The 27,768-nt window shown below is 34.3% G+C and overlaps 1 protein-coding gene across 1 annotated transcript in view; it reads left to right on the forward strand.

The window, feature by feature from the left end:
* Positions 1–1,510: 1,510 nt before the first annotated feature.
* The window catches only part of Gs2 (glutamine synthetase 2), a 63,459-nt gene continuing 37,201 nt past the window's right edge, over positions 1,511–27,768 (forward strand). The window contains exons 1-2 of the mRNA XM_069814696.1: positions 1,511–1,650; positions 16,729–16,915. Of these exons, the coding sequence (XP_069670797.1) occupies positions 16,738–16,915 (178 nt within the window). The 5' untranslated portion in view covers positions 1,511–1,650; positions 16,729–16,737. The remainder of the gene's footprint in view (positions 1,651–16,728; positions 16,916–27,768) is intronic.

Consider the following 27,768-nt stretch of genomic DNA (forward strand, 5'->3'; position numbering starts at 1 on the left):
AAAACTATTTTATTTTTCCGAAAAACTTTGAGTCCCAAGCTTCAAAATGAGGGGTCATTTATTAAAATCCGTCCAGCCGTTTTCCCGTAATTTCCATTACCATTTCAAATTATATATATACTAGTGGCTTGTGCAGCAAATACTGCTGCAAACTAAGTTCGTTAGACATTCAAATAAAAAATTTTCAGGTTTATTTTCAATGAAGAATACTTGACATTTTGATAGTTATTTGCTTCCATAATAATGAAACATACTCCCTCTGAATGGGTTTTTTAGGCCACATACTTTTTTTGAACCTATCCACCTTCAGTTTTTTAGTTTCATCGCGGAAACGCAAGTATCAATGTCAGGACGACAGCAATAGCTGTTGCAGGTCATTATGGATTGTAGGCGAAAGTTTAAAAAAATGTCAGGTTTGCTAAGTCTTGGAACAATAGCATTTTACTGCATGTAGAACTTGAAATATAGAGCGTAAAATCATTTCATCCTACTAAGAGATCATGCTGAAATGATCTGGAGACTACAAAATTTTCTAGGCCTCTTATTTTATTAGTAAGTAACACCTTTTTATCTTTCCTTAGGAACTGTAATTTTTGCGCTCTCTCGAGCCAATACTGAAGACAATGACACATATCAATATCTACAGTACACTACACCGCCATTAAGTATATGAAAAAGACCCAACCCCACTTGATTAATAACTATAAAAATATTTCATTTTTAAAAACAATATTATTATCTTACGTAAGTTTTGTAGTTATATATAGCCGCCACTCAGTAAATTATAGAAATGAAGATCTAAATTAAGATATTCTCTACATTTACTTACATAACCTCAAAACGTTTCACTTTCATGTCATCAATATAGCATTAATATTATGTATAATTAATGAAAAATAGACGCATCATGACATTAACCATAATAATATATAATTTCTAAAATGGTAATAATGTCATCAAACCACCTCAAGTTTCGTAGATTTTAATTCCAATACACAGCTCTACTCACAAAATTATACTGCAGAATGAGACCTGTAAATTATTTTTAATAACAAATTGAATTTGAGCTCTAAATATGTCGGCAATCCTGCAGGTCATGGCCTTCGTGTAATAGCCTATTGTTTATTGTAGTGTGTGTTTTGTTCTGAAATTCAATCAAGTCGGCCGTAATTCAATAAAATTAGTTCTCAAAACTGACAACAGATGGATTTTGGAAAAAAAGGAAAATGATGTAGGAAAATTGACATTTCACTGAAAACTACTACTTTTCCGAAAAACTTTGGTTTCCAAGCTTCAAAATGAGGGGTCATTTATTAAAATCCGTTCAGCTGTTTTCCCGTAATTTCCAATACCAGTTCAAATTATATATATATATATATATATATATATATATATATATATATATATTATTACAATGGGTGACACAGGCAAGCGGGACCGTTGACCTGAACGACATCGTCCACCTTGTCGAGGGAAATAGGCTGCGATTTTGAGAGTTGCGTGCGGTCTGAGGAAAAGCTCGAAGATGGCGACTGCGCTTTCTGTTGTGCGCATGCCCGACAGTTGATATAACCGGCAGGCGCGAGGCTCTCCTCAGTAGAGTGTGGTGTGCCGTGGACTGGTGAAGATCATCTTGCTGACAGCTGTGAGGTAGGCCACACCCAGCTATTGATCCCATCTTATCAGAAACACGCGGGGCGCGTGTGCGCACTTTGCCCCACATCCACAAAGCACGATTGTAGACTTGAATATTACTCTACATCGTAAGGCGGGCCAAGCATTCGCTTGACCTAAATGTAGGCAGTGTTCAGGCGCGGAAAAATCGTTAGATGTAATGAAAACATATTGGCCGCAGGACCTAGAAATAACCGCAGGATAGAAATATTTTAGAGTGTTGTGTAATCGAAATCAGCGGCAAACAGTACCTTTGGTCAATTCCTGAATGCAGTAAGTTAACAGTGAAATCAGAATTAAAATTTGATTGCTTCACGTGGTAGCAAAAGTACAACTAAATTCACAATAAATCAGAATAAAGGTTGTATGATCATTTAAAGTGACAGGCATTAGAACAACGAAATTTACGGTAAAAACAGAATTGCAGTCTCTTTGAAGTGATAGGTAATAGAAAAACCAAAATTACGGTGAAAACAGAATTACAGTCTCTTTGAAGTGATGGGTAGTAAAACAACCAAAATTACGGTGAAAACAGAATTGCAGTCTCTTTGAAGTGATAGGCAGTAGAACAACCAAAATTACAGTGAAAACAGAATTGCAGTCTCTTTCAAGTGATAGGCAGTAGAAGAACCAAAATTATGGTGAAAACAGAATTGCGGTCTCTTTCAAGTCATAGGCAGTAGAACAACCAAAATTACGGTGAAAACAGAATTGCAGTCTCTTTCAAGTGATAGGCAGTAGAACAACCAAAATTATGGTGAAAACAGAATTGCAGTCTCTTTCAAGTGATAGGCGGTAGAACAACAAAAATTACGGTGAACCCAAAGTTACAGTCTCTTTGAAGTGATAGGCAGTAGAACAACCAAAATTACGGTGAAAAAAGAATTGCAGTCTCTTTGAAGTAACAGGCAGTAGAACAACCAAAATTACAGTGAAAACAGAATTGCAGTCTCTTACAAGTGATAGGCAGTAGAACAACCAAAAATACGGTGAAAACAGAATTACAGTCTCTTTGAAGTTATATGCAGTAGAACAACTAAAACTACGTGAAAACAAAGTTATAGTCTCTTTGAAGTGATAGGCAGTAGAACAACCAAAATTACGGTAAAACCAGAATTGCAGTCTCTTTGAAGTGACAGGTAGTAGAACAACTAAAATTACGGTGAAAACAGAATTTCAGTCTCTTTGAAGTGATAGGCATTTGAAGTGATAGGCAGTAAAACAACCAAAATTACGGTGAAAACAGAATTATAGTCTTTTTGATGTGATAGGCAGTAGAACACCAAAATTACGATGGAAACGGAATTACAGTCCCTTTGAAGAGATCGGTAGTAGAAGAACCAAATTACGCTGAAAACAGAATTAAGTCTCTTTGAACAACAAAAATTACGCTGAAAACGGAATTACAGTCTAGTGTTAGGCAGTAGAAGGACCAAAATTACGATTAAAACAGAATTACAGTTTCTTTGAATTGATAGGTAGTAGAACAACCAAAATTACGCTGAAAACAGAATTAAAGTCTCTTAGAAGTGAAGGACACTAGAACAACCAAATTTACTGTAAAACAATTACAGTTTCGAGCACTAGAACAGCCAAAATTACGATTAAATGAGAATTACAGTGAAGTGATAGACCCTAGAACAACCAAATTTACGGTCGAAACAGATTTACGTTTACAAAATTGTGGTACACTAAACCAGTTTGACGTTGAAAACAAAATTACCGTTGCTTAAATGTAATGGACAATGGAACAAAGAAATTTACGGTGAAAACGAGTATTGCTTGATTAATTAAAGTGATAACAATTCCAACGATTAAACTAATGGTAAATTCACAATATTGATTGCTTATTTTAAGTGTTAGACATTAGAGTAACTAAATTTGTTGTAAAATCTTCATTCATAGTTGCTTGATCATTTGAAGTGACAGGACTTCTAAATCACGACAAAATCAGAATGGCATTTGATTGATGGAAGTAATTAGTACAATTAAATCAATTATAGAACTAAAACCATTGTTGCTAGATAATGAGTTGACAGTTACTATTGTCAACGATATTCGCGGTGAAATCAGATTGGTTGATTGAAATGATTAGCACTAGAACCTAACTCATGATAAAATCTGATTTTCGCTGTATTGAGATAATAGCTAACTGCTGCTAGAAGAACTAAATCTGTGAAATCAGAATAATGCTATGTTATTATTTGAAGTAATTGTAGAAGAAATATATTTTCAGTGAAAATTGATTTGCTTGATTATACAGGGTGTTTCAAAAGTGATAGTAAAAATTTAGGGTTGAGTAAAAAGACGTACCAAAAATCTGAACAAATTAAACCTAACTTATTACTGATCCTCGACCCTACGGAATCTCGTATATTTCACAAAGACATATCGAATAATACGGTATGTCTTAACAAAAAAATTAAGAAATAAATAAAAAATTGCGCACTTCACTTGTTCCTCCTTCCTCCATAACCTATTATAACATCGCGGAATATAATAAAATCCTCCTCATTTCGCCATCACCAACTCCGGATCTGCAGGCAAGCGCCTTAGCCGACTGAGCTACGCCGGTGGCAATAGAAGTATAATAGTCCTACATTGGTGAAAAGTAGGCTTAAGTTATTTTGTGTGTGTGTTTTTTTTCGTAGAAATTATTCATTTTTGCGATTTTTTACATTTGGAATTTGTAATGTTTAAGTAGGTTTCAGATCGTGATTTTTAAGTAATTTTCGTTTTTGACAACCCATAAAATAAGACGCTTTTGAAAGAAAAATAATATAAAAAAAACCCTCATGACAGGCTCTTATTTCACGATCAGATCAGAAATTTGTTTCGCATATTTTTAGGAAGGAACGTAATTCTGTCCATCCCTGTGGAGTAACTGTTCACATGCCTGACCGTGAAACGAGCGGGCCCAGGTTCAAATCCTGGTTGGGGCAAGTTCTCTGGTTGAGATTTTCTCGGGGTTTTCCCTCAACTCATTAAGAGCAAATGCTGGGTAATTTTCGGCGCTGGACCCTGGACTCATTTCGCTGGCATTATCATCTGCATGTCACTCAAACCCTAGATAACCACAGCAGTTGATATAGCGTCGTAAAATAACCAATTAAAAATAATTATGTTGAAATATGTTGCTCCCTCATAAATAAATAGTACAGAAAAAAGTAGCCTACTTGTACTTGTATAAATATACCAGATAAATCTGTAGAATTTGTCACATTGATTTGTTTACTTCAGATGTATGTCATGATAGTGTACCACATACATCAATACATTGACTATGAAATGTAAGAGCTATTAATGAGTACGAAATTGCTGCCCGCCAGATATGAAACTAGGTCATATATTCTCGAATATTAACAATTCTATAAATATACAACATACTTCTCTTTGTGTAACACCTTTTAAAGTCTTAGATGAAACAAAAAGAAGCAGTTTTTATACGGCAAAAGTAACATTGAAGTAAAAATAGTTAAACTTGTTGCTAATCAAATCTATGGCCGGAAATGGAGACTACACGTGTGACCTGACAATAATTGATAACATGAAATTAGGACACTCACAGTGACGTATTTGATATAAGACTTCACTTTCTGATGAGGGCACCAGTCAGTGTTCCCATGGCGACCAAATGCCGTCATACATAGCGGTGGGTAGTTCTAGAAACACCCCGGCAGAGATATACAAATGAGTAAAATCGTGTATTATTTAAAATATACACTGTAAATTTTGTTGTAAAGGATTTACTGTAGTTATCTAGGAATGCATGTTGAAGTTTTTAAAAAATTTAGTAGGCCCTAACATTAGATAGCTTAGATCAGTAATCTCTCCGTCATATCCGAAGACTGTCTCCGAAAAAAGTAAATAATGTAACGTGTTATGTAATCAAAATCTGGATATATCTGGTGTTATATCAAATACTAATGCCTTTGCAGTAATGCATAAAACGTATCGCGTGTGCTGTGACTATTGAATTTCTTAAAAACATACCTTTTCATAAGACATATCTGTAATGGAAGAGATTTGGATATAATGGCATTTTTTCTGTCATTCTCAATACCGACGAAGCATATTTCGACATTATATTGTCCGTCTATCAATCGAAGTGAATATAACTCTTTATGTGCCCTTCCTTTCACCATTTAAAGAAACTATTAAATGTTATCAGAGGTTTTCATTTTACCAATAAATTTACGAGAAAATTTAGTTGCGAGTGTAGGAAGAATGAAAACTTCTAGTGGCATTCATTAGGATTATTTTACGTATACAATAATAAATAAAGATAATACATAGATTATTAATGAAAAGTACGTAATTTACTAGCATTATATTATATTTTACTGGCTGGCATGGCCTACTGTATTTATAAAGAAATTATTTTATTTTTGTTTCGGTGTGCAAATGAAGATTCTGGGTCTATGATAAGAGAAATAATTGTTCATTATAGTTTGCTGAAGAGGCAGGCTAGATTAATATAATAAATACGGATAAATAAGTAAATGCAGATAAATATATAATAGACATAATAAGATAATAATAATAATCTTACAATAAAAAGAAACTGAGGATATGATAATGTTTACTAAATTTAAGGATCGAATGATCAGAAAATTTTTATTTACAAAATAATAATATGACCACAGTCACATAATGTTAACAATATTATTATTGTCAAGCAATAAAAACAAAACATAGCTACAATTTAAAGCTACCATTTCAGTGGTGACTCCATGGTCCAAACACACATACTTTGAAGTCACTGCTTATGGTTTCATACGCAGATTTTCAGTAAACCGCTACAGCACTTGAGTAATCATGAACACTTTTAAAATATTCAGGATGTTCTTCCTATAAACACAGTCTATTATATACAGTCACGGAGCTTGAGTTTTGAGGGTACTAGAAACAATAGACTGTGACGGTAGGCTACTATTTTGCATTGCCTGTAATGAGGCGATATTAGCGATCCTAGTGGTGAGCAACTATCTAATGTTTGCATATTTACTACGTATTGAGCTTCGCGACTGTATATACTCGACTGTGCTATAGATTAAACTAAACGCTGTAAAAATTCCATCCAAAACCAAGTAATTAGACAGACTTTGGCAATTAATTCATAACTAATAATTGTTCTCAATAGTGAAAAATCTAGCATTATATCTTACATTATTTTAAAATGTATTATTTGATGACATTGTATCAACTGCAGTATTATCTAGCGTTGATAGTAAAATGTAGGATAATTTTGGCGGGAAATCCGAACATTCACTATATATCTGACATTAGTCCTATTGTTGGGAAAACTTCTAAAAAAACGGCAAGATATTCTGTGCAAGGACTCGAACAGCTGTTTCGGAACATGAGTCACGCTAGTTACTCCCAGCTCACCTAGCGGCCGCTTATCGCATGGAAAAATAGTAAACAAATGACGAGTGCAGGGAAAGAGTAAACCATGAATGCAGCTCATTTGTTAATATAAACAATTACCCTTCGCCACATAAACGCTGAATGAATTATTAATACGATATGACAACACTGTGAATATATGCATAAAAAGTATACCAAGTGGTTGGAGCATTGTTTTCGGTTTCTCTTTAACGATATGAAGTCATTACAGTAATATAACTAGGCGTAGAATCCCATACACTTCAGCAACCAATATACTCAAGCATGTACTATACAATTTCTTAAACGAGTCATTCCAACAAAATTCGGATGTAAAGAACGATGTCGAAGAATTGTTTTTTGTAAGTGTGAGATGATTGTGAGTGCTAATATACCTTTCAATAAACTGAATAATCCACATTTTCGAGAATTTCTTGAAAATATAAAACATTCCGGATGATTCACGCTATTTAAAAACTATTTACCTCCATTATGAATAAACTGTAAACAAAATTAGAGAACATGTGAGTGATAATGAAATATGGGTTTCGATTGATGAAACTACTGACGTATTCAATCACCTACAAATGCAGGGCAGAAAAATTTATTGACTGTAGCTCTACAAAAGATGGACCAGCTTCCGAACAAGCCAAAAAAGTATTCTCCAATAAAATAGCGAGTTTTCAGTGATGCGTGACGTAAGAAATAAGCTTATTAAACAAGAACAAAAGCTGAAAATTAATCCTATAACTCACATGATCCATTTTTCTTTTCTTTCTTTTGTATTTTTTTTGTGAAAATCCTATTTCTAAAAAGAATGTTATTTTTTAAATCTATTTTTTTTTTCTTAAAGGTAACACTGCATATTGAGCATTAGTAATGCCCTACATTCATTTGCAAAATTGTTGGGAAAAGGCATTTAAAGGTTTAATGATCCATCCAAAGATAACTGTACTTCTTCAGATGTTAGTAATAAGTTATTTTGAAGGTAAAGCCTTGGAATATGACTGTCACTTTTACCAAGAAACCGACGATATATATAATTTCTTCAATGTCCAAACATTAATAAAAAATAACATTGCTTAACGTATAACTCTCTAGCAATAAAACTACGCTGAATACAGCCAATGAAATGCTCCATTTCACAAGAGCGATATTAATGAATAACTATGCCAAGTTTCATCATTTTATCTTTAACCACCGGGAAATAAAATTAACACTCGTCATTAAAAGCGTAGAATATTGAATTTTTGAGATAATAAAATTTATTTTTTATAGACATAACTCTTGCATTAACACAACTTTTACCAAATTCATTTGTAGACTTAATATACTGTTATGCCATAAAATTTTCACGAAAGTACTCATCATGAAACCGTACATTTTTAGCGCGAAACTTATATATATATATATATATAACATATATATAATATATATAATTTGTCAAAATTAGACTTTTCAGTAGCTCATCGCTTTAAGTCATACTAAAAAGAGTGGGGGGGGATGATGTTCGTTAAGTAGATGCCTTTATACCCAATGATATATTCTAAACTCCAAAAGCTTTACGGTAATAGGGTAATTTGAATAACATTTAAAATTAATTTGAAAAAAAAATCGAGGGAAACAATATCTGAGGTTCAATCTATGAGACGACTGGAACATTGTAACTTATAATAAGACAATATTCCTTTCAAAACAGAGCGTGTGATAAGCTGATAGCCCTATAAATCTTACCCCTTTTGATAACGTTATTTTTCATGATGCCTGTTACATTCTACTAACTTGAACTTCTTTCTCAGCATCACTTTTACTGCATGCACGATATGTGTAACATATCCTACGAGAGATAGTTGAGTTATTTGATTTGTTTGAATATGTTTTTGCGCGAAGAAAATATTTTAATCAATATTACACACAGAGTGAATATAGGCGGACACTAACTCCAACACTCTTTGGCGAAAATCGAAACATTTCTCTGTTTACATGACTTCCCAATCTGCCACTTTTCCCAGAAGCATGAATTAAAATTGAGAATATGGCAACATTGTAAATATTAATTACAGACTACTCCATATCAGGCAGTACATCTCGCCGTTACGTTCTAGAGAAAACACAATTGTTTGTATACACTTGAAGTCTGATTAGTGCAATATGTTACTAGTTAACGATGTATGCAATGGAGGGGGAAATGAATTGACCATTCTATCCCATTATCTCCTGACTTAGTTGCCTCATGAGTGATGTCTAGGGCTCGAAAGTTGAAGACCTAAAAGTTAGTATTGCAATGTAGTATAGTTCAAGCTAAGAAAACATTCCCTCGATCTCAGGTAGAATTCTCGTTATCACTAGGTATTTTGTTACGCCTGCTGAAATTGACTCTGAAATATATTCACAATTTTTCGACAATAAACGTAAACAAAAGGAAGATTACAGTACCCTCCCCATAGGTAACAAAATCTGTGGTGCGGTTTACACTAAAAACAGTTCTTTTCATTTGAAATACAGTACCATGTGTTGAGCAAGACTCTTTGAATCCCAAAGAAGTGTAAACCAGACCCTTACCTTACATATTCTAACACACAAGTAATTATATATACTCACTGTCATTTTTAACTTTTAGGTCCTCAAAATCCGAGTCTTAGCGATGTCTTATTGGTGTCACTTAGGTTCAAACCTGTCTTCGGGCAGTATACTAAACAGCAAACTCTTTGGAATACAGCGATACTGTTTGCGTGAATGGTAAAAGTTTTCATTTAATGTTATTAAGGACAGACTCTTGGGTTCAGTGCGCCGGACTTTCTCTTTTTTTTTTATTTAGGCTTAAATTCAACTTGTAAGGCAATACATTTTTTGTTTGCATTTTATCATGCTGAGTTCATAGATTGCGTATTAGCCTACATGAAATTAAAGCACATCTTGAACTCAAAATTCATCGCACTTTTTACTGGTAACTTAATACAAAACAAAGGATTTTAAAACTTATACAAAATCTGGTATAAAGTTACAAAATGTATTTTTATGAAATTAATATACGATCTCCTTATAATCATATACGTATACAATGAAATCCAGGAAAGAAATTTTAAATCATGGCCATACCATATCTGTTTCGTAACGAAGAAATTGATAGCGAGCTGTTACATAATCGTACTTGAAATATGTGACACGAGTGACCTCTGTCTTCTGAAATACGAATCTCTAATACCTATGAATTTCAGAACAAGTGACTAAAACATAGGTAGCCAAGGTCAAGGAGAGCGAATCCAAGAACTGAATTAATTTAGGATGAACTATTTTTGCTCGCTCTCCGTTGAAAAAGAACAATGAAGTAGCAACTTGGCTCAATCGAATTCTGAGAACTACTCGTAATTCTTTAAAAACAAACACGCAAGTTCATTCTGAACATATTGTATCACGCCATTATAAACGTCTGAGCTTTGTTTATGAAATTTGAGGGAATTAAGTTCTTTATTTCATTTTAATAATAATATCTAATGCTTTGATACTGTGATTTGGTATAAAAATATATAAAACCGTCTAAACTATCGTACTGCAGTATACTATCAAAATAGATTACTTCACTGTCGGTTGTTTTGACAGCTACAACTGTAAAATATGTTAACACAGTACGAAAGAAGCCCGCAGATACTAGCGTACTAATTTTTTTAAAATATTTTGCGTTTCATTGTTGGTAGGCCTAAGCCGTAAGCGGAAGATAAGCCTATCAATTGGACAGAGTTACGCAATAATAGAAAAACCGACAATTTGAAAAAAAAAATAGATATGTGCACAAATCTGTTGATGGCGGGCTAATTTAACTCTGGAAAAATCAAGAATGCGATACCTGAATTTTGCTGCTATTTATAAGCAAAAATTCGTGTATTGCATAAAATTAATTTATTTATTGTGCTTTGAAATATTAATTCAATTGCTGGTCTCTTATTAAAAATCGGTTAGCCTTTTTGCTCTTATTTTTGTGCTATTTTTTGTAATAGTATAAATTGTATAATACTTCTTGCATAAAATGTTTTATAAAAAAAACAGTTTTATTTCAATGGCCAGTATCTCGAAACAGGTTTTTGGCGCTTGGTCTCTTATTGCATAACTCCGTCCAATTTATAAAGCAATGTATGTGATTCAGTGATTAATATAATACGAACTAGTCTATACAGTGTGTTAAAAGAAAGCATTAAATATTTTGAAAGGTGGTAGTGTTCATCAAAACAAGAAAAAAAAAACTGTAATAAACATGAGTTCTAAAAGTAATATCTTCCGAGATACGAGTACTTGCTCAACATCATATGAGATGCTCAGTCTGATTTCTGTTTATCGTAACGCATCCTTCTACCCTACGTCTTAGGGAATCACACCTCGTTACCCTTTTGTTTACTGCATATTGTGATACTGTATATCCAAAAAGAAGCGGGCAAAGAGCTCACATTAGAAAATATGCTGTTCTTACAATACCGATTTCAAAGCCCTTATTTCGTACAAAATTTAATTTTAGGTTCCATGTAAATTAGACTTTTAATCTTGTAATATCATACTCATAGATAATCTTAATTAGCAAAATCTACGTTCATGGCGAAATAAAGCTGTTTAAAGCTCTTAATAATACATATTATTATTATTATTATTATTATTATTATTATTATTATTATTATTTAAGTTTATGTAGTGTATACACGCTTATAATGTGGTCATATCGCGTGTTAGGATCTGTGGGTATAGGCCTACTAGTAGGTCTTACTTACGATTGATGAGTTCGTTTCTATTGTGTGTTGTAGGTGGCTTGTGTTCATGTAACTGGTTTCTTTTATTAATGTTTATGATATTGGTGATTGAAGCGTTGATGAATCATCCGGCATTTGCCTTTGTGACTAAGGGAAACCATGAAAAACCCCAGTCAGACTAGCCGGCAACGGAGTTTGAACCCGGGACCTCACGAATACTAGTCCCAAACGCTACCGTCTAAGCCAACTCCCTCGGTTATTATTATTATTATTATTATTATTATTATTATTATTATTATTATTATTATTATTATTATTATTAGGGTTGCCAACTTTTTTTGAAGAAAATACGGGAGGCTAAGGAATCGACAAAATTTCACATATAAAATAGACAAATTATTCAGTTCAGTTACTGAAAAACAACTTTATTCTACACTTCGGCAGCTAGGCTTAAATTAAGAGTATTTTGAGACAGATTTTTCTCGCGTAATAGCTTAAGTCGACTGCAGTTTTCAGCTCTGATTTGATTAGATGTATCGTGTTCATGTTTCAAACATCTGTCCAATTATTGTTCATGAGATGAAGCACCCTCTTTGTATGAGCATTACTACTTGATATGCTTAGGACAAAACTAGCCAGTTTTTTTTAAATTTATAACATTAACAAAACCCATTCTTGGCTAGCATTACGTTCTATAAAGACTGCATATTTTAGTGCATCTCTTGAACAACAAAATTCATCGTATTATAATCAAACATCATTCACGGCAAAATCAAATGTTTAGAATAAAAAATTTTACATTATCCAAAAATAAGAGAGAAAAATGATGGAAGAGAAGAATAATACGGGAGCCGGGAGAATGTTAAAAATTAGGGGCAAATACGGGAGAAACCGGGAAATACGGAAGGATTGGCAGCCCTAATTATTATTATTGTGAAATAGTTATTGTTTCAATAATAATAGTATTGGACTAATGAATTTGTGAAATGTTATTGAAGCAAGAAAAACAAGAGTTGACATTGTAAAAGAAAATATTATGTAAATTTAAAAAAATGATCAACAGTAATAAAATACATTTGTGCGAGATCGTGCGTATTTGCTTGGTTTCAGCACAAAACCAATCCGCGGAAAGTCTAAAATTCCACATTCAGTATTCCCAACCTAACACACACAACAATTTCCCTCTTCTTACCGTTTAAGTGACATATTGATTTTACTGCTATAGGCTTCTAACATATTATTTTTAGAGACGTTCAATACAGTAATAATTATAAATTGGAAACTTACCACTGCAATTTCACCTAAATTGCACTGTTAATTATTGTTTTTAAATATTTGCAAAAATTAAGTAAATTCTACAACTCCACTAAAGTTACTGCATTCGTGATGCAAGTAACATTAAGGAAGCCGTGAAAAAATCAACAAGATTCCAGACTCATCATAGACTGGGGGGGGGGAAGACAGACGTATATCACCGCCTGCTGGAGTATAGTAAACACAGAAAACATTTTAAAGCAACAATGTTGAAGATAGATATTTTTGTTTTGCAAATTTGCCGTCATTGAACAGAAACCAAGATGGAGATTTCATTGCAACTAATTAGACATTCCTCTTTCAGATATGTAATAAAAGATCTTCGCACAAAATAATGTACGATACACGAGCGGTATGTTTTCTTTCAATTCTCGGAAATTAAAAAAGCTCAACTACGTTTCGCTTTTTCAAACTTTTCCTCGAACATGAAAACTTCAACATACCGCTCTTGTAACGCATATTACTAATGTTACATACACAGTGGGGTGCGAATCCCTTGAGACAACCGTACCATAGACTGAATACTTCTGCTGTACGCAGTTTATGGCAATACAGTAATTCGCAATAGATACGTTTACAAAATGGTATAAAGTTGGTTAATGTAATCATACGATTCATACTGTGCTACTTGCGAGTTTGCTCTTTATCACTGAGACATCCCTGCTTCCTGCTAGCCCTTGTTTGCAGGATACGGATAAAAGCATTTCGCCTCTTGCGACTTTGAACTCTTCTTGTCTGTAAACACGACAAACATTACTGATATGTGCAATTTGTTTGTAAACGACAATGTGGTTTACGAGCACTGGACAAGAGTCGATGAGTTGCTGTGATACCAACTGCCAACACAAAGGTCTCCAAGATTGCGGCGAGAGTTTATCGTGCCGGGAAATGACGTACCGCGTCCGCTTGCCGTCCATCACGTGAGATGCACGTGATCACGGTAAATCTCTGCGGTTATCAATCAATACCTGCGTAAGGGGAAGCCCTCAAATCGAGATGTCACTGCTTTCGTTTTAGGATAGGAGTAGTTGAAATAATAATAATAATAATAATAATAATAATAATAATAATAATAATAATAATAATAATGAGCAGCAATCCACTATATTGCTGCGAGAATTTTTAGGAGATTTTGTACCCGTAATAATAATAATAATAATAATAATAATAATAATAATAATAATAATAATAATAATGAGCAGCAATCCACTAGGCTATATTGTTGCGAGAATTTTTAGGAGATTTTGTACTAATAATAATAATAATAATAATAATAATAATAATAATAATAATAATAATAATAATGTTTTATTTTCGCTGGCAGAGTTAAGGCCATAAGGCAATCTCTTCCACTCAGCCAGCCTTAATCAATACAATACATATTTAAATTAAGAATATTTACACTACACTTAAAAGGTTCTCCAGCAATATTCTTCAGTTAAGTTTTAACAACTAGTAGACTACATATTTATTTAAATTTAGATAAACCTATAAGGTAAAGTAGTAACTTAATTTATGAGCTAATTTAATTCAATCAATTACAATTAATTTGAGATTTGAGATAGCTAGTAAAATGATGGAAATTAATTCAATATAAGCATACTAGAACTATGTTACAGGGAGGAAAGAATAAATATATATATATATATATAAATAATATATTTCTATAATGAGAATATTAATGTAATTGCCATTAGAGGTTTTGTAAATCTATTTAGAGAAATTAATGATAATAATAAGAATGGACAGATGTTAGTTTCATAATATGTAATAAATATTAATCAGCAATTAATTTTTTAAGTAAGAATCTATGTAATTTTGACCTAAATGAAGTTATTGTCCAACAACCCCTTACATCACTCGGTAGCGAGTTCCAATTTCTAGCAACTGAAACTGTATATGATGAAGAATATAAAGATATCTTGTGATAGGGTATAATGAGTAAATTGTTATGATGAGATCTTGTACTTATCCTGTTCCTATAGCTTACTATAGGCCTAGTCAAAATTCAATATTGCCTAAATAGTTTTTGTTGTACATAGTTTGTTGTACAATAGCGTTTAGTAGTCTCTTTTACAGTTACTTATACAATAATAATGGGCCCTACAGTTCTATTGACGAAGCAGAGGTGTTGCCAGGATACAGTCTGTATTTATATCTGAATACTTTCATGTTGCACAAATGACCTTGTAATGACTGCAGTTCACAACGCTCTAAAGGCGTGCCAAAATGCGACCTTAAAAGTAGACAAGTCTGCAAGAAACAGATTTGTGAGCTTAACACAATGTCATGCGTACTATGTTAGTCTATTTTACCGATCGATGTGAAAGTTTCTGATGCGACTGAAAATCCCATTGATAATATTTTACGTTATTACCGCCACGGTGATCCAGTGCTAGTGCGTTTGGCTTCTACACTAGAAGAGCCCGGGTTCGAATCCCGGTTATTCCACCCTAAATTTATAACCTGTATTGGGCAGCCCTTGGTCCAGGCAACGTAGGATTTTTCTCCATGTACTCCAGTTCCCTTGTGGCATCTCAAAAGTGTTTATCTTTCATTGTGAATGCAATGTAGACCCACTTCCGTGATGCACTCTGGATAGTCTCTGACGAACTAAGTGGTCTATGCCGCTCTTCACTAGCGACATCTATGAGCCACGTTTGTAGAATCGGGGCGAATAACGGAAGTTAAGGTTTCTGCCGTTGCACAAAAAAAGTATAGGAAAGCAAGTAACGGAAGGAAATTCCTGCTGAAATATAATGAAACGGTATTTCTAGTGTAATGTTTCTGAGAATGATCAGTATCTCTGATTGAGGTTCTGGCTGATCTATTGTCAGGAAGTACATCTCATGTGACGGTATGTGTCAGAGGAAGTTTTATTTATTTATTAGTAGGTTATTTTACGACGCTTTATCAACATCTCAGGTTATTTAGCATCTGAATGAGATGAAGGTGATAATGCCGGTGAAGTGAGTCCGGGGTCCAGCACCGATAGTTACCCAGCACTTGCTCATATTGGGTTGAGGGAAAACCCCGGAAAAACCTCAACCAGGTAACTTGCCCCGACCGGGATTCGAACCCGGGCGACCTGGTTTTTCGGCCAGACGCGCTAACCATTACTCCACAGGTGTGGACTCAGAGGAAGAACAATTGCTTGTATACATCTGAAATCTGATTAGTGTAATATGTAGCTAGTCGGCAAAGTATGCATTGAAGGGGGAAAACAAACTAGCCAACCTAGCCCGTTATCTTCTGGCTTAGTTGCCTCATAACTGGTACCTTCATGGCATCACTTGTGAGGTTCAGACCTGTCTTCTATTTCCAAGCACGTAGTTCAAAACAATTTCTCAGTGTGGCAGTGATGAATTGTACAGTGTAGTAAATGATTACAGAAAAAATGTCTTTGGACTTACTAGTTGAGTTGCGTAGTAAAGCCTGCTTAAGTCTTAAACTAGACTGCTATCATAACAACGTGTAATGTGAACCGTGCGAAAATTGTTTCAATCGGTTCAAGGCTAAGACCTTCACCCGCTTTCTTACAGCACCCCCAACTCTCATCATTTCACTTCACAAGATTTCAGAGTTTAAATGCAAACTATAGCTTTTAATTTATTTTCAGGGCTTCACCATGAACTCGCTGGGACATTCTCCCAACGCAAAGTTGGACAAAACAATTCTGGAAAAATTCTTCAGACTACCTCAACCGGAAGATAAGATCCAGGCCACGTATATCTGGATCGATGGCACCGGAGAACACGTGAGGGCCAAAGACCGCACCCTCAACTTCGTGCCAAAGTCGCCGAAAGGTAAGAGATAGTACCTAATAATCATCCTTAATACAGTAGAGATTGCTTAATTCGACATTGACTGAGCATATTGAGAATTAAATCAATAGCTTTCCGAAAATTGCCATGAAATGTTTCATACAAAACAGTTTTCATCTCGAAAAGGAAGAAAAAACGAGTAAAGGCTCATTCACAATGAAAATTAAACATAACGTAAGCGTTAACTTAAAAATGTAAATGTTACGGTAAAATCAAGAGCATTCACGATGGGAACATAAACATAACCGCAAAGATACTTGGTAACCATGGAAACATAACAACGACGCCATTTCCTCATATTCTGTCGTATACTTCAGCGCTCCACGATTGTGTTCTGTTTGCAAATCACGTAAGCATAAGCATGAAAGTTTGGAGTTTGCAAACTTTCATGTTAACGTCTTACGGTAATGTTTATGTCAGTGCTTATGTGAATCATTGTGAATGATCCCATTTGGTAGCCTGAGCGCAAACTTCTGTGTTTATGTTACGGTTATGTTTAATTTTCATTGTGAATGAGCCTTAAAACTGTACTAAATTTTTTTTGTTTGAAATTTCTCGAATAATAACCCCCTGAAATTAATTACATTACTTAGGTTCACTCTGTATATTATATATTTTACGTCGTTTAAAATTTTCTCAATGACGTCATAACCTCATAGCCGTGGCTAACGAGAAAGACAGGCTTCGGCACGAATCGGAGTCACGTGGTTATCATAGTCTAGTCATGGCCATCTTGACAATCGTCTAATATAAATACATGTTCAAAGTTCTAAAAAACAAAGGAATTTTATATTAAACTCATGTTAAACGTGCATTTATATATAAACTTGTTCAATGTTGGCCATGTTTGACTAAGAATGTGACGTCACGCCGTAGCCTGTCTTTCTCGTTAGCCACGCTCATAACTCGCACAAGTCGCAAAAATACTTTTGTTTTCATAAAAATATTTCTAAATACGATAGGTGCTCCTGTTATGGCCATGTTCCTGTTATAGCCACCCCCCTATTGTGAGTTAGTTAACCAAAAAATCCGCTAAATTGTAGCAGCATCCAGTGAAAGGACATCCTGGTATGTCACTTGATCGTTTTCCATCCAGTCAGGTTGAGCAATATGGCGTCAGTTGCCTGTTTTGCGGTTTTCATGTGACCTCTTCTTATTTTTCTCTGGTAAGTCTCCTTTGTTTTATGCATGTTTTTCAAAGACTTATCTCATGAAAACCATCGTACTCCATTCAGTTTTTAATGCTCTGTTGATTGGTGTTGTAGTTGATGGCGTATCTTTTATGAGTTGTTCATAATCAAACAATTTTCGTGAAAGCTTGCCTGCTCCTGATATGGCCATATCAAATGCACCACGGCCATATCAAGTTCATTTCACTTTTATTTTTTCACCTGACAAATTTACATGCCTTATAGCTGGGATTACGCAAAATTTTTGTATTTTAAGAAAAACAACTTAATTTTTTATGGAAATACCTGTTTTGACTACAATTTTGAATTGTAAAGAAAGATTAGGCCTATTAAGTGTCATGTTTATTCATTTTACACCAAAATTATTTAATTTTAGCACAACTGCGCTATCAAACTGAAAACAATCATTATTTGTAGAACATGAAACAAGGGTGGCCATATCATGTGCACATGTTCCTGATATGGCCACTAGGTAGACTTTTAGAATTTGGGACAATTAAAGCTATTTTTATGGGGAAAGGAAATTGTTTTAAGAAAGTCCATTAGACTGAGAACGAATGAGAAAAAAGTGGTTTACATTTTTTTTCAAAATGGCGGCTAGAAAAATTCTCAAACCTTAGCATGGCCATATCAGGGACACCTACCTTACTAGGTTTGACGTGGCTGAGCTTTTATTTTCTTAAAACCCCTCTTATACACTACTGAAATTATGAAAATCCTGTATATGGACACACGTTGAACTCTGTGATTTGGAGCCAGCTTATACTTGAGACCACACAGGATGAATACAAGTTAAAGATCACAAACCAATTCTCTACGAAAGAAAACCAGATTTCCGTTTTACCGAAATGGAATCCAGATCAGCTGATTTATAGTCGAGAGCGCGTATGCATGAGCCACAATGGACGAAGAGAATTCTTCAAGATGTCGCTGGAAAGGAGCAGGTTCTCGAAGAAAGGTGGGCGTATGGGTAAACCAGTCTACAAACCGCTTGCACGCTCGACATGTAATTAATAACAATGTTGCGTAATTGAAATGCTGTGGCATCAGAACCGTGGAGAAAGCTCTCTTGCTTCGTTGTAAAGATATTCGCGATTGGTGCCAGATGCTGCAGTTGCAACTAGCTTTAATGAAGCAACTGAATATTACCACTACCACAGGCGGAGCTAGAGAATTTCATTAAGGGGTGCTTTTGCGCTGCAAATTTTGTGACCTGGAACTACAGTTAGGCTACAATTAAACATTTCTTGTATTCTTACATATTGCATATTTTATTTGTCCATTTTTATGTCGAACATAGTAAGAAAAAAAGTTATATTTCCAGTAGACATATACAATATCTTTAGCATAGCAGCCTATATATTAAAAGAAAATGTACCTAAACATTTGTTGTCAGCACCTAGTTCAGCTACAATTTTTTGCACGATGTAACTACACTGACGGACAAAAAAATTGGGACGTTTGAATTTTACTTTGTATTTGATATTTAATATGTCACCAACATGTTTTAAATTATTAATTTAATTATGCGATTATAAACGCAACATAGACTGAAAACGAAAATGATGACTTCATGCCACCAACAATTACCAACAATAACATCACAATCTTTTGTCATCTAGTCTGCTGTCAAAAAATCTGAAAGTTAGAATTTATAAAATAGTTATATTATGTTCTGTATTGTTGTGAAACTTGGACTCTCACTTTGAGAGAGGAACAGAGATTAAGGGTGTTTGAGATTAAGGTTCTTAGGAAAATATTTGGGGCTAAGAGGGATGAAGTTACAGGAGAATGGAGAAAGTTACACAACGCAGAACTGCACACATTGTATTCTTCACCTGACATAATTAGGAACATTAAATCCAGACGTTTGAGATGGGCAGGGCATGTAGCACGTATGGGCGAATCCAGAAATGCATATCGAGTGTTAGTTGGGAGGCCGGAGGGAAAAAGACCTTTAGGGAGGCCGAGACGTAGATGGGAAGGTAATATTAAAATGGATTTGAGGGGGGGGGTGGGATATGATGGTAGAGAACTGGATTAATCTTGCGCAGGATAGGGACCAATGGCGGGCTTATGTGAGGGCGGCAATGAGCCAGTAAGTAAGTAACATCACAATCTAGATTTGAACAAAATTTTGCTTATGCAGAATGTGACAACAATGAGTATTACTGTTAGTAATTGTTGGTGTTATGAAATCATGATCATTTTCTTTTTTTTTTTTTTTGTATAGTAAGATTATAATCTTATTAATCACTGTTGAAAACATACTGGTGACCTATTAAAAAGTAAAATTCAAGTGTTCCAAATTTTTTGTCTGCCACTGTATTTTTTTAGTACTTACGCATATTGTTTATATGCATCGTAAGTTGACATTCCTACATGTAATCTAGTTGCTATGGAAACAAAAGAAATCTCAATGCTGAAATACTGACCAAAAGTATTAGTGCCATAAGTAAATTCATCACAGGACAAACATTTATTTTGAAATGTTTATCATGACACTACATTTTGTACAATTATTAAATGTAATTCCTCGGCACATCCAGTCATCCAAGCCTCTTCGATTCTACATCATTGAATACGTCATCCATAACTTATTCCATAATAATTTAATCGAGTTACTTAACTTTCAAGATATGGCGACACGAACAGCAATACTTATTTGCAAACATATTGCCACAACAACAATAACGCGATTAATATTTTAATCTCTATCATTATAATATAATCAAATTCATATAAATACCCATAAAAACAAGTAAATTTTAGTTAAAATAAAATACAATCCAGTCCACAGAAATACCCATGGTCCAAAAAATAGTATGAAATACATATGTGTTAAGTGTACTACAGAAGCTCGGAACTTTTTCTCGTTCTCGTAGATCTCATTTACCACACTTAATATCGCAATATACTATTCTGGGTTACTGGAAACCGGGCATCACTAGCAAATTAAAGTACAACATGGCAAAGAAACATTGCGAAGTGAAATGATGTTATTTTTATCACGTTAGTATTCTTCCTCAATACTCCATCAGCTGTAACTTTAGTTTCGGACACAAGAAATATGGACGACAGCCAAACAGCCAACAATGCAACCAGAAAGCGAGCATAATCTGAATCACGGCCAACTAGATGACTGTGCCTGCAGATAATATAGACTCCTGTGTGCTAAGCCACCCTCTTAAAATGACTCCCAGAAATAGAAATTAAAAAATTATCCTCTGTAATAGGGAGCGATTTTGTTTAAAATAAGTGCCTTCCCCTTTCTATTAACACAGTTGACGTTCTCATAATTTGAAATAAATATTTTTGGCAAATTTGACATCATCTTGTACTTTCGAATGCATTTTAAAATTTCTAACCAAAGAAATTACAACAGTTTTACTCCTTTCATCGTTCTTAGAACCTTCCCACTTAACACAATCATACACCGCAATTACAAAAGAAGCAGATAGCTTCAACATGTTTTAGAATCATGACTATTGAAGATGTAGAAATACTAGTAGATTTCCGTTCGGCAACAATGAAAGTTTGTATCGATATACCGTATATCGATTATCGATTACGTCGCAGTTCCGGTAAGATGACTGCCACTGCAGCGGCATTTTGGAACTCGTTTAAGAAAATTACCAGCGACTAGACAGTCCATCTACGATTGACACAATAAATTCGAAACAACGGTATGTCTGTAATGGTGAAAGTCCTGGAAGACAGCGTGTGTCAAATGAAAAACATTGTGTTCGTGATGCTTTGCAACGCAGGCCAAAAAAACTAACAAGGGCAAGTTGGAGCTATAAATTCCACAACGACCATTCGGAAAATTGTATGGCTGCTGAAAATGAATCCATACAAACTTCAGTTAGGCCTACTACGAGCTCATTCTGACAATGACAAAATTAAATGTCGTGATTTCTGTATAGAAATTCTCCAGCGTTGTGGGAAGATAATTTTAGTGAGTGACTAATTTTTAGCTGCGAGTCGAAGTTGCACATACTATAAGTGAAGATGTATAAAAAAAGTTCGAGTATAAGAAACTGAATATCCTTGAGATACAATGGCGTATGTGCGGGATTCTTCAAATAGCCTATTAATGTGTTTCGCGCTATTACCTGAAAAAGTGTATAGTCCCTTCCTTTCAACATGACATCAATTGGCTGATGCATGAACTGCATTAATACAGTTAAAATTTAATTTTACAACAGAATGGGGCACCACCCTATTGGCACTGGAAAATTATTAATTCCACAACGATGGCTTGGTCGTGCAAGACTTGAAAATAATAGCACTTTGACCACTAAAAAGCCCCGAGCTAACACCTGGGACTTCTTTCCTATGACTATTCAATTTAGAGGATGAATTTGCGATATTAGCCAATGACGTTTCAGAATCGCCTTAAAATCAACCAATCTCAGTTATGTTTCTTGATAAGACGCTTTGTAGGGAAGCGTTTTCAATTATTGTAACTTCAAGTAATAAATAAGTTAAATGTCTGTAAAAACCTTTCTGTTTTTATTCTGTTAATGTAACACTTCAGCTTATCTTACTTTTGAGGTTAAGAATTATTGTTTGGTATTTCCGCTATGAATAGTTGGCAATAGTATTTAGTATGCCGTGATTGATAGCAGTTTGTTTTTTAACTTTATTACAAGGAAACATAATGCTTTATTGCTATGTTTTATAATTATTATCATTTACGTAAGTACTGTAATTCGGTTTTGCAAGGTATTTAATTTTATTCGTTGAATAATCTTATTAAATTGCAATCGTGGTTTTATCTTATTAGCACAATTTCACTCGTCCTTCAAGCTCGTGAAATTATAAATAAGATAAAACAGCTCTCGTGTAATTACTATAGAGAACATGTGAAAGACCGGGTTTCATTCTTCCTCGTCCTACAAATCTAGAGGGCGTGAAAAATCGCTTGCGAACAGCTGTTGACAGTCTTGATGAAGATATATTACTACGCGTTTGGCAAGAATTCTACTTGATATATTTAGTGTGTTTTGCAGGGTGTACATAAAGTAAGTAGTTGAAAAAGAAACTTCAAGAATGGACTTACAAAACCGTGTAAAGTGAGTTTCGATATCTTAACAGTTCTGCCCCTATATCTTGTTGAAGTTGTGTATTTATTTTCTAAACACCCTGTGTAATTTTAAATTTTTTAACAAACCCACTGCATTTATTCTTAGAACTCCATTTATTACGACGTTCGCTAATAAGTGATTTTTGTTCAATCGGTTACCGTAAACTGGGGTAAAGAGGATCACATGTGGTAAAGTGGATCATATGTGTATTGCTTAGATAAGTCAGCGCCACATGGATCACACATGCAAAGAAAACCTTGTATAAATGTCACTAAAAATAGTTTTCTTTGCATGTGTGATCCATGTGGCGTTGACTTACCTAACAATACACATATGATCCACTTTACCACATGTGATCCTCTTTACCCCAGTTTACGGTATATAAGGATAGTGTATCAGTTCAGAGGTTATTTAGCGTCGGTGAAATTGATGATGGTGAGATGGTATTTCAACAACGAGTCGGAGAATTGGCACGCGGTTACTTGATGTTCGCCTTACAGTTGGAGAAACTTTTAACTAATGTGTAAAACATAGTATGTAATGAAATGAAGAAATAAGCTTATGTAGTTTACACGACTCCGTTTATTTTCTGGGAGATTCTCTTTTAAAATATCTCTAAATAGCTTCTTTCTTAGCAGGAGACCCACTTCCCTTTGTTTTTAAATACAGCTGAGTGCGAATAAAGTTTTTTTTTTCTGCGGAGGGACAGACCATTTCTTTTTACCGCAAAAAAAGAGGATATTTATCCATTACACTCGTGTTTAACTACATACAAGTGGGTGCCAACTAGACGCGAATGTGCTGAACTGCTGGCAGACTTTGCCTTGCCGACTAAACAAAATCGAGTAGATTGTTGAACTTTGCCACCTATGATCTTCAACTGTTCTCGTTTCATAAGAAAACTGAATTAAACCGAAATGCAAGGGACTATGCGTTATGTTGAGGTCACTTATCTGTTTGTGTTGTCATGGTTATCTAATCTCTTAAAAATGTTTAGAGTTTGGGTCATTAAAAGGACAACATTAATTTCTGGTTCAAATACTGATATATTATGTCATTTTTATATGGAGAATAACTTTGATATTAACACACAACAGTAAATAACAGCTGCATAGTACGTAATGTGGAATAGCTGTTGCCATTGCGTAAAAGGTATGCTGGGTCAAAATCTGGCCATGAAGTTCTTTAGCACTGCCTTTTATTGGATGGAGAATTAAATCAAGAAGTGAAGCGTTGTTAAAATCTACTGTACAGAGAGGCTTGCTGTTCCTCAAACTATCCTTTGCCTGGATACTCGCGGTAAACAAGTTCGGGTGATTTTTAAAGGTTTTATTACATTAACACTTCCTGTTTTTCTATGCTTTTCATATTCCGCGTGAACAACAAATTTTTACTTTTTGTCTTGCTCCGAAATAAAAATAGGTGAATATTACTAATATGTGTGCCCTAAATCTGAATTTATAATCTAAATTGCCCCATCACGTATCATTTTCCGGAGAAAATGAATTAAATTTTTTTTTACAAAACTTATCTCTTTTTAATTTTTCGCTGCTACTGATAAAATTACAACACATTAGGAATTCAAAATTTCTTTTAATACTTGAAAAATATGTACTGGATACAAAAATGATGCTACATAGTTTAAAACAGAACAATAAAAATATATTTCATGCGTATAATGACAAAAATCCCGATATTTGAACTTACATTTAAAATAATTTTCTGGATGACTTCTGTTTATAACTAGACCCGGGACTGTATTTTAGAAGGAACCAACAATAGTCTACAAGCATTGCTGGATGATGATCTTCCTTTATATCGTTTTTCCATTTCAGATATTTCTTAATGAAATCTTTCCCCATGCTCGTCGCTTACCGCTCCAAGGTGAGGAGGAAGGAAATCCAAATGAGAATGTAAAAAGTGTATATTACACTCCATCTGGTCATATGCACTTAACATGGTTTCCACAAGTTATATGTAGTTGTCTGCCCTAGAATTTCAAAGAAAATTTGAGCAAACTTATTAAAAGCGCGTCATGCCATTCTTTCTGCAATGGAAAGTTTTTCCTCAAACAAAGGATCAGCCATAACTTTGTGTACCGATGAAAATGCCCTCTTTTAATTTGCCTTCACTCACAATGTTAAACTTTTCCTTTAAATACTGAAAACCTCACCACTGTTCGTTCATTGCATAGACCTCACTTTGAACTTCTATGAAATTTACTTAACAGAAGGGACCAATATCTATTTATTTATTAGAATTACAAAAGAACATGCCAACAAACATAAGAAACCGGAAATAAATCATAAACTCATAAAATGCATTAGCTTTTGTTTTGGTTTACAACCCAACCAGCGCCAGATGTTTCCTGGAGGAGCGCTTATCGAAAAGTGAAATCATAGTATATCTTGAAAACCTTACGTGATACGAAGAAAAGAGATGCATTTTCAGATTCAGCGCACACCAAACCATAAGGCAGCCGTGGCGAAAATGTCATCGTGCGCCGAACCACTGTGTAACCTGCAACGTGCATAGCACTTATGGAGGGAAGCGGACACCCGAAGGGGAAGTGAAGCAACTGTCTGACTTATTAACGTATTTCCATTTTCCTTACGTCAAGCACTTAAATACAGTTTTATACAGTACAAGGCTACAAACTAATATTTAGTACGTGTAACGAAGAAAGAAATGAATAAGAGAACATAGGACACATTATGACAATCTAAAATTAACTGTTTTCACAATGTCTCTGCGACAGAGTTTCAAAATCAGAAATTATGTCACTTACTGCCAGTCGTAGTTAATCACGAAGGCCAGTCGTGATCCAAATTTGGTTTTTACTATTTTAATTGTTGAAAATAATTTGTCACAAACGTAAGTTGTAGCGAACATGGCTTCAAAAGAGAAGGCGAAAGAACGAAGCTTCGGATATTTATTTTTTGGCAAAGATTTGAAAAGTTCAACATTTGTCAAGTCCTTACATATAGCTTTCATTTAACATCGCATTGTAAATATGTGAGTTTAAATTGAAGATCTAACAGCATTATTCGTACATCTGCTGAAAAAGGACCGACGTACAAAGATGATGATGATGATGATGATGATAATAATAATAATAATAATAATAATAATAATAATAACAACAACACTTAACCTTTTAATGTTTCATCAGTAACATGTAGTACAATGCCGTTTTATGTTATACAACCGTTTTCCTCGTAATACTTGTGAACAAATCATACATTTAATATTCTCATCATATTGGCAGCAAAAAAATGCGTCTTCCCATCCTACTTGAAAATATCGTTTTTGTAGATGTACTGTACATATATTCGAGAGAGAGAGAGAGAGAGAGAGAGAGAGAGAGAGAGAGACATTACGACGATATGCCACTCGCAGATCAGAGACAAATACAAATGGAACGGAGTTTGACTCCATTGAGAGGGAGGGTGGGGTTGTTGGAGGTAGAAAGCAAGAGAAATGCACAGCTATCATTGCGAGCCACAATGTGCTCGTGAGTCATATTTTCGCCACGGCTGCCATAAGGGATACATTGTTTTAAGTCGGAGCAAAATTCTTGTTGTTCAGTGTTATTTATCTGGTAAGATTTTCCCGAAGTTTACAGCAAATGTAAGGTGAATGTAGTGCAATTCTTCTATAGCCTACTGTCTATTATTATTTATTTATTATTATTATTATTATTATTATTATTATTATTTATTCTGAGTATAACTATGATCAAAAATGCGAGCACTTTAAATGTCGAAGCCTGTATGCGAGACATCATGATCTCGATTATTTATTCTTATGTAAGGTCCTTAAAGGTGACATTAATTGTCAATCTTTCTTAAACGGTGTCAGCCTTCGTATTCCAATGAAGGATATGAGACATCACAAACTCTTTTATATTATAAATTCTAAATCTTCCTCGCCGGTCTCCAGATGTATTAAACATGCTAACTTACATGTAGGCGATTTCGATCCATTCAATGTATAGAAGTATTAGAATATGGCAATGTCTTTCCTAATATTTTTGCATAATCCTTATACACAAATTGGTAGTACGAATCAACTCCTTTCCCTAATAATTCGACCCTCCCAAGTACTAACATTGTAACTCAATTTTTTTTTATGGTTTTCAGTTATCCTAGTTAATATAGTCTTAAATTGTTTCTTTTTCTTCCAGTACTATCATTGTAACTCTAAACCTCCTCAATTGTACGTAAAATCTTATTGTTACTCTACATATTTGTATACACTAATTTACACGATCATTTTAAAACTTCATTTTCATCTCCTGGAAAATGTAAGAAAGTGAGTTACAATGTTAGTACTTGTGAGGGTCGAATTTATAGTTTTAATTCTTGTAAATTAATTATTGTAATCTGTGTTATTTATTTTGTTGTTAACACAAGTATTTAATTTGTATCATAGTTGTTCATTTTAATGTATTAATTGTATCACTGTGCTGGACATTTATTGGCCAATGGCTGTTGTCGAGCACATAAATATCAATAAATAAATAAATAAATTGAAGAGTTCGCGGGAAAAACGA

The sequence above is a fragment of the Periplaneta americana genome, chromosome 2 (genome assembly GCF_040183065.1).
Source record: "Periplaneta americana isolate PAMFEO1 chromosome 2, P.americana_PAMFEO1_priV1, whole genome shotgun sequence".
Lineage (NCBI taxonomy): Eukaryota > Metazoa > Arthropoda > Insecta > Blattodea > Blattidae > Periplaneta > Periplaneta americana.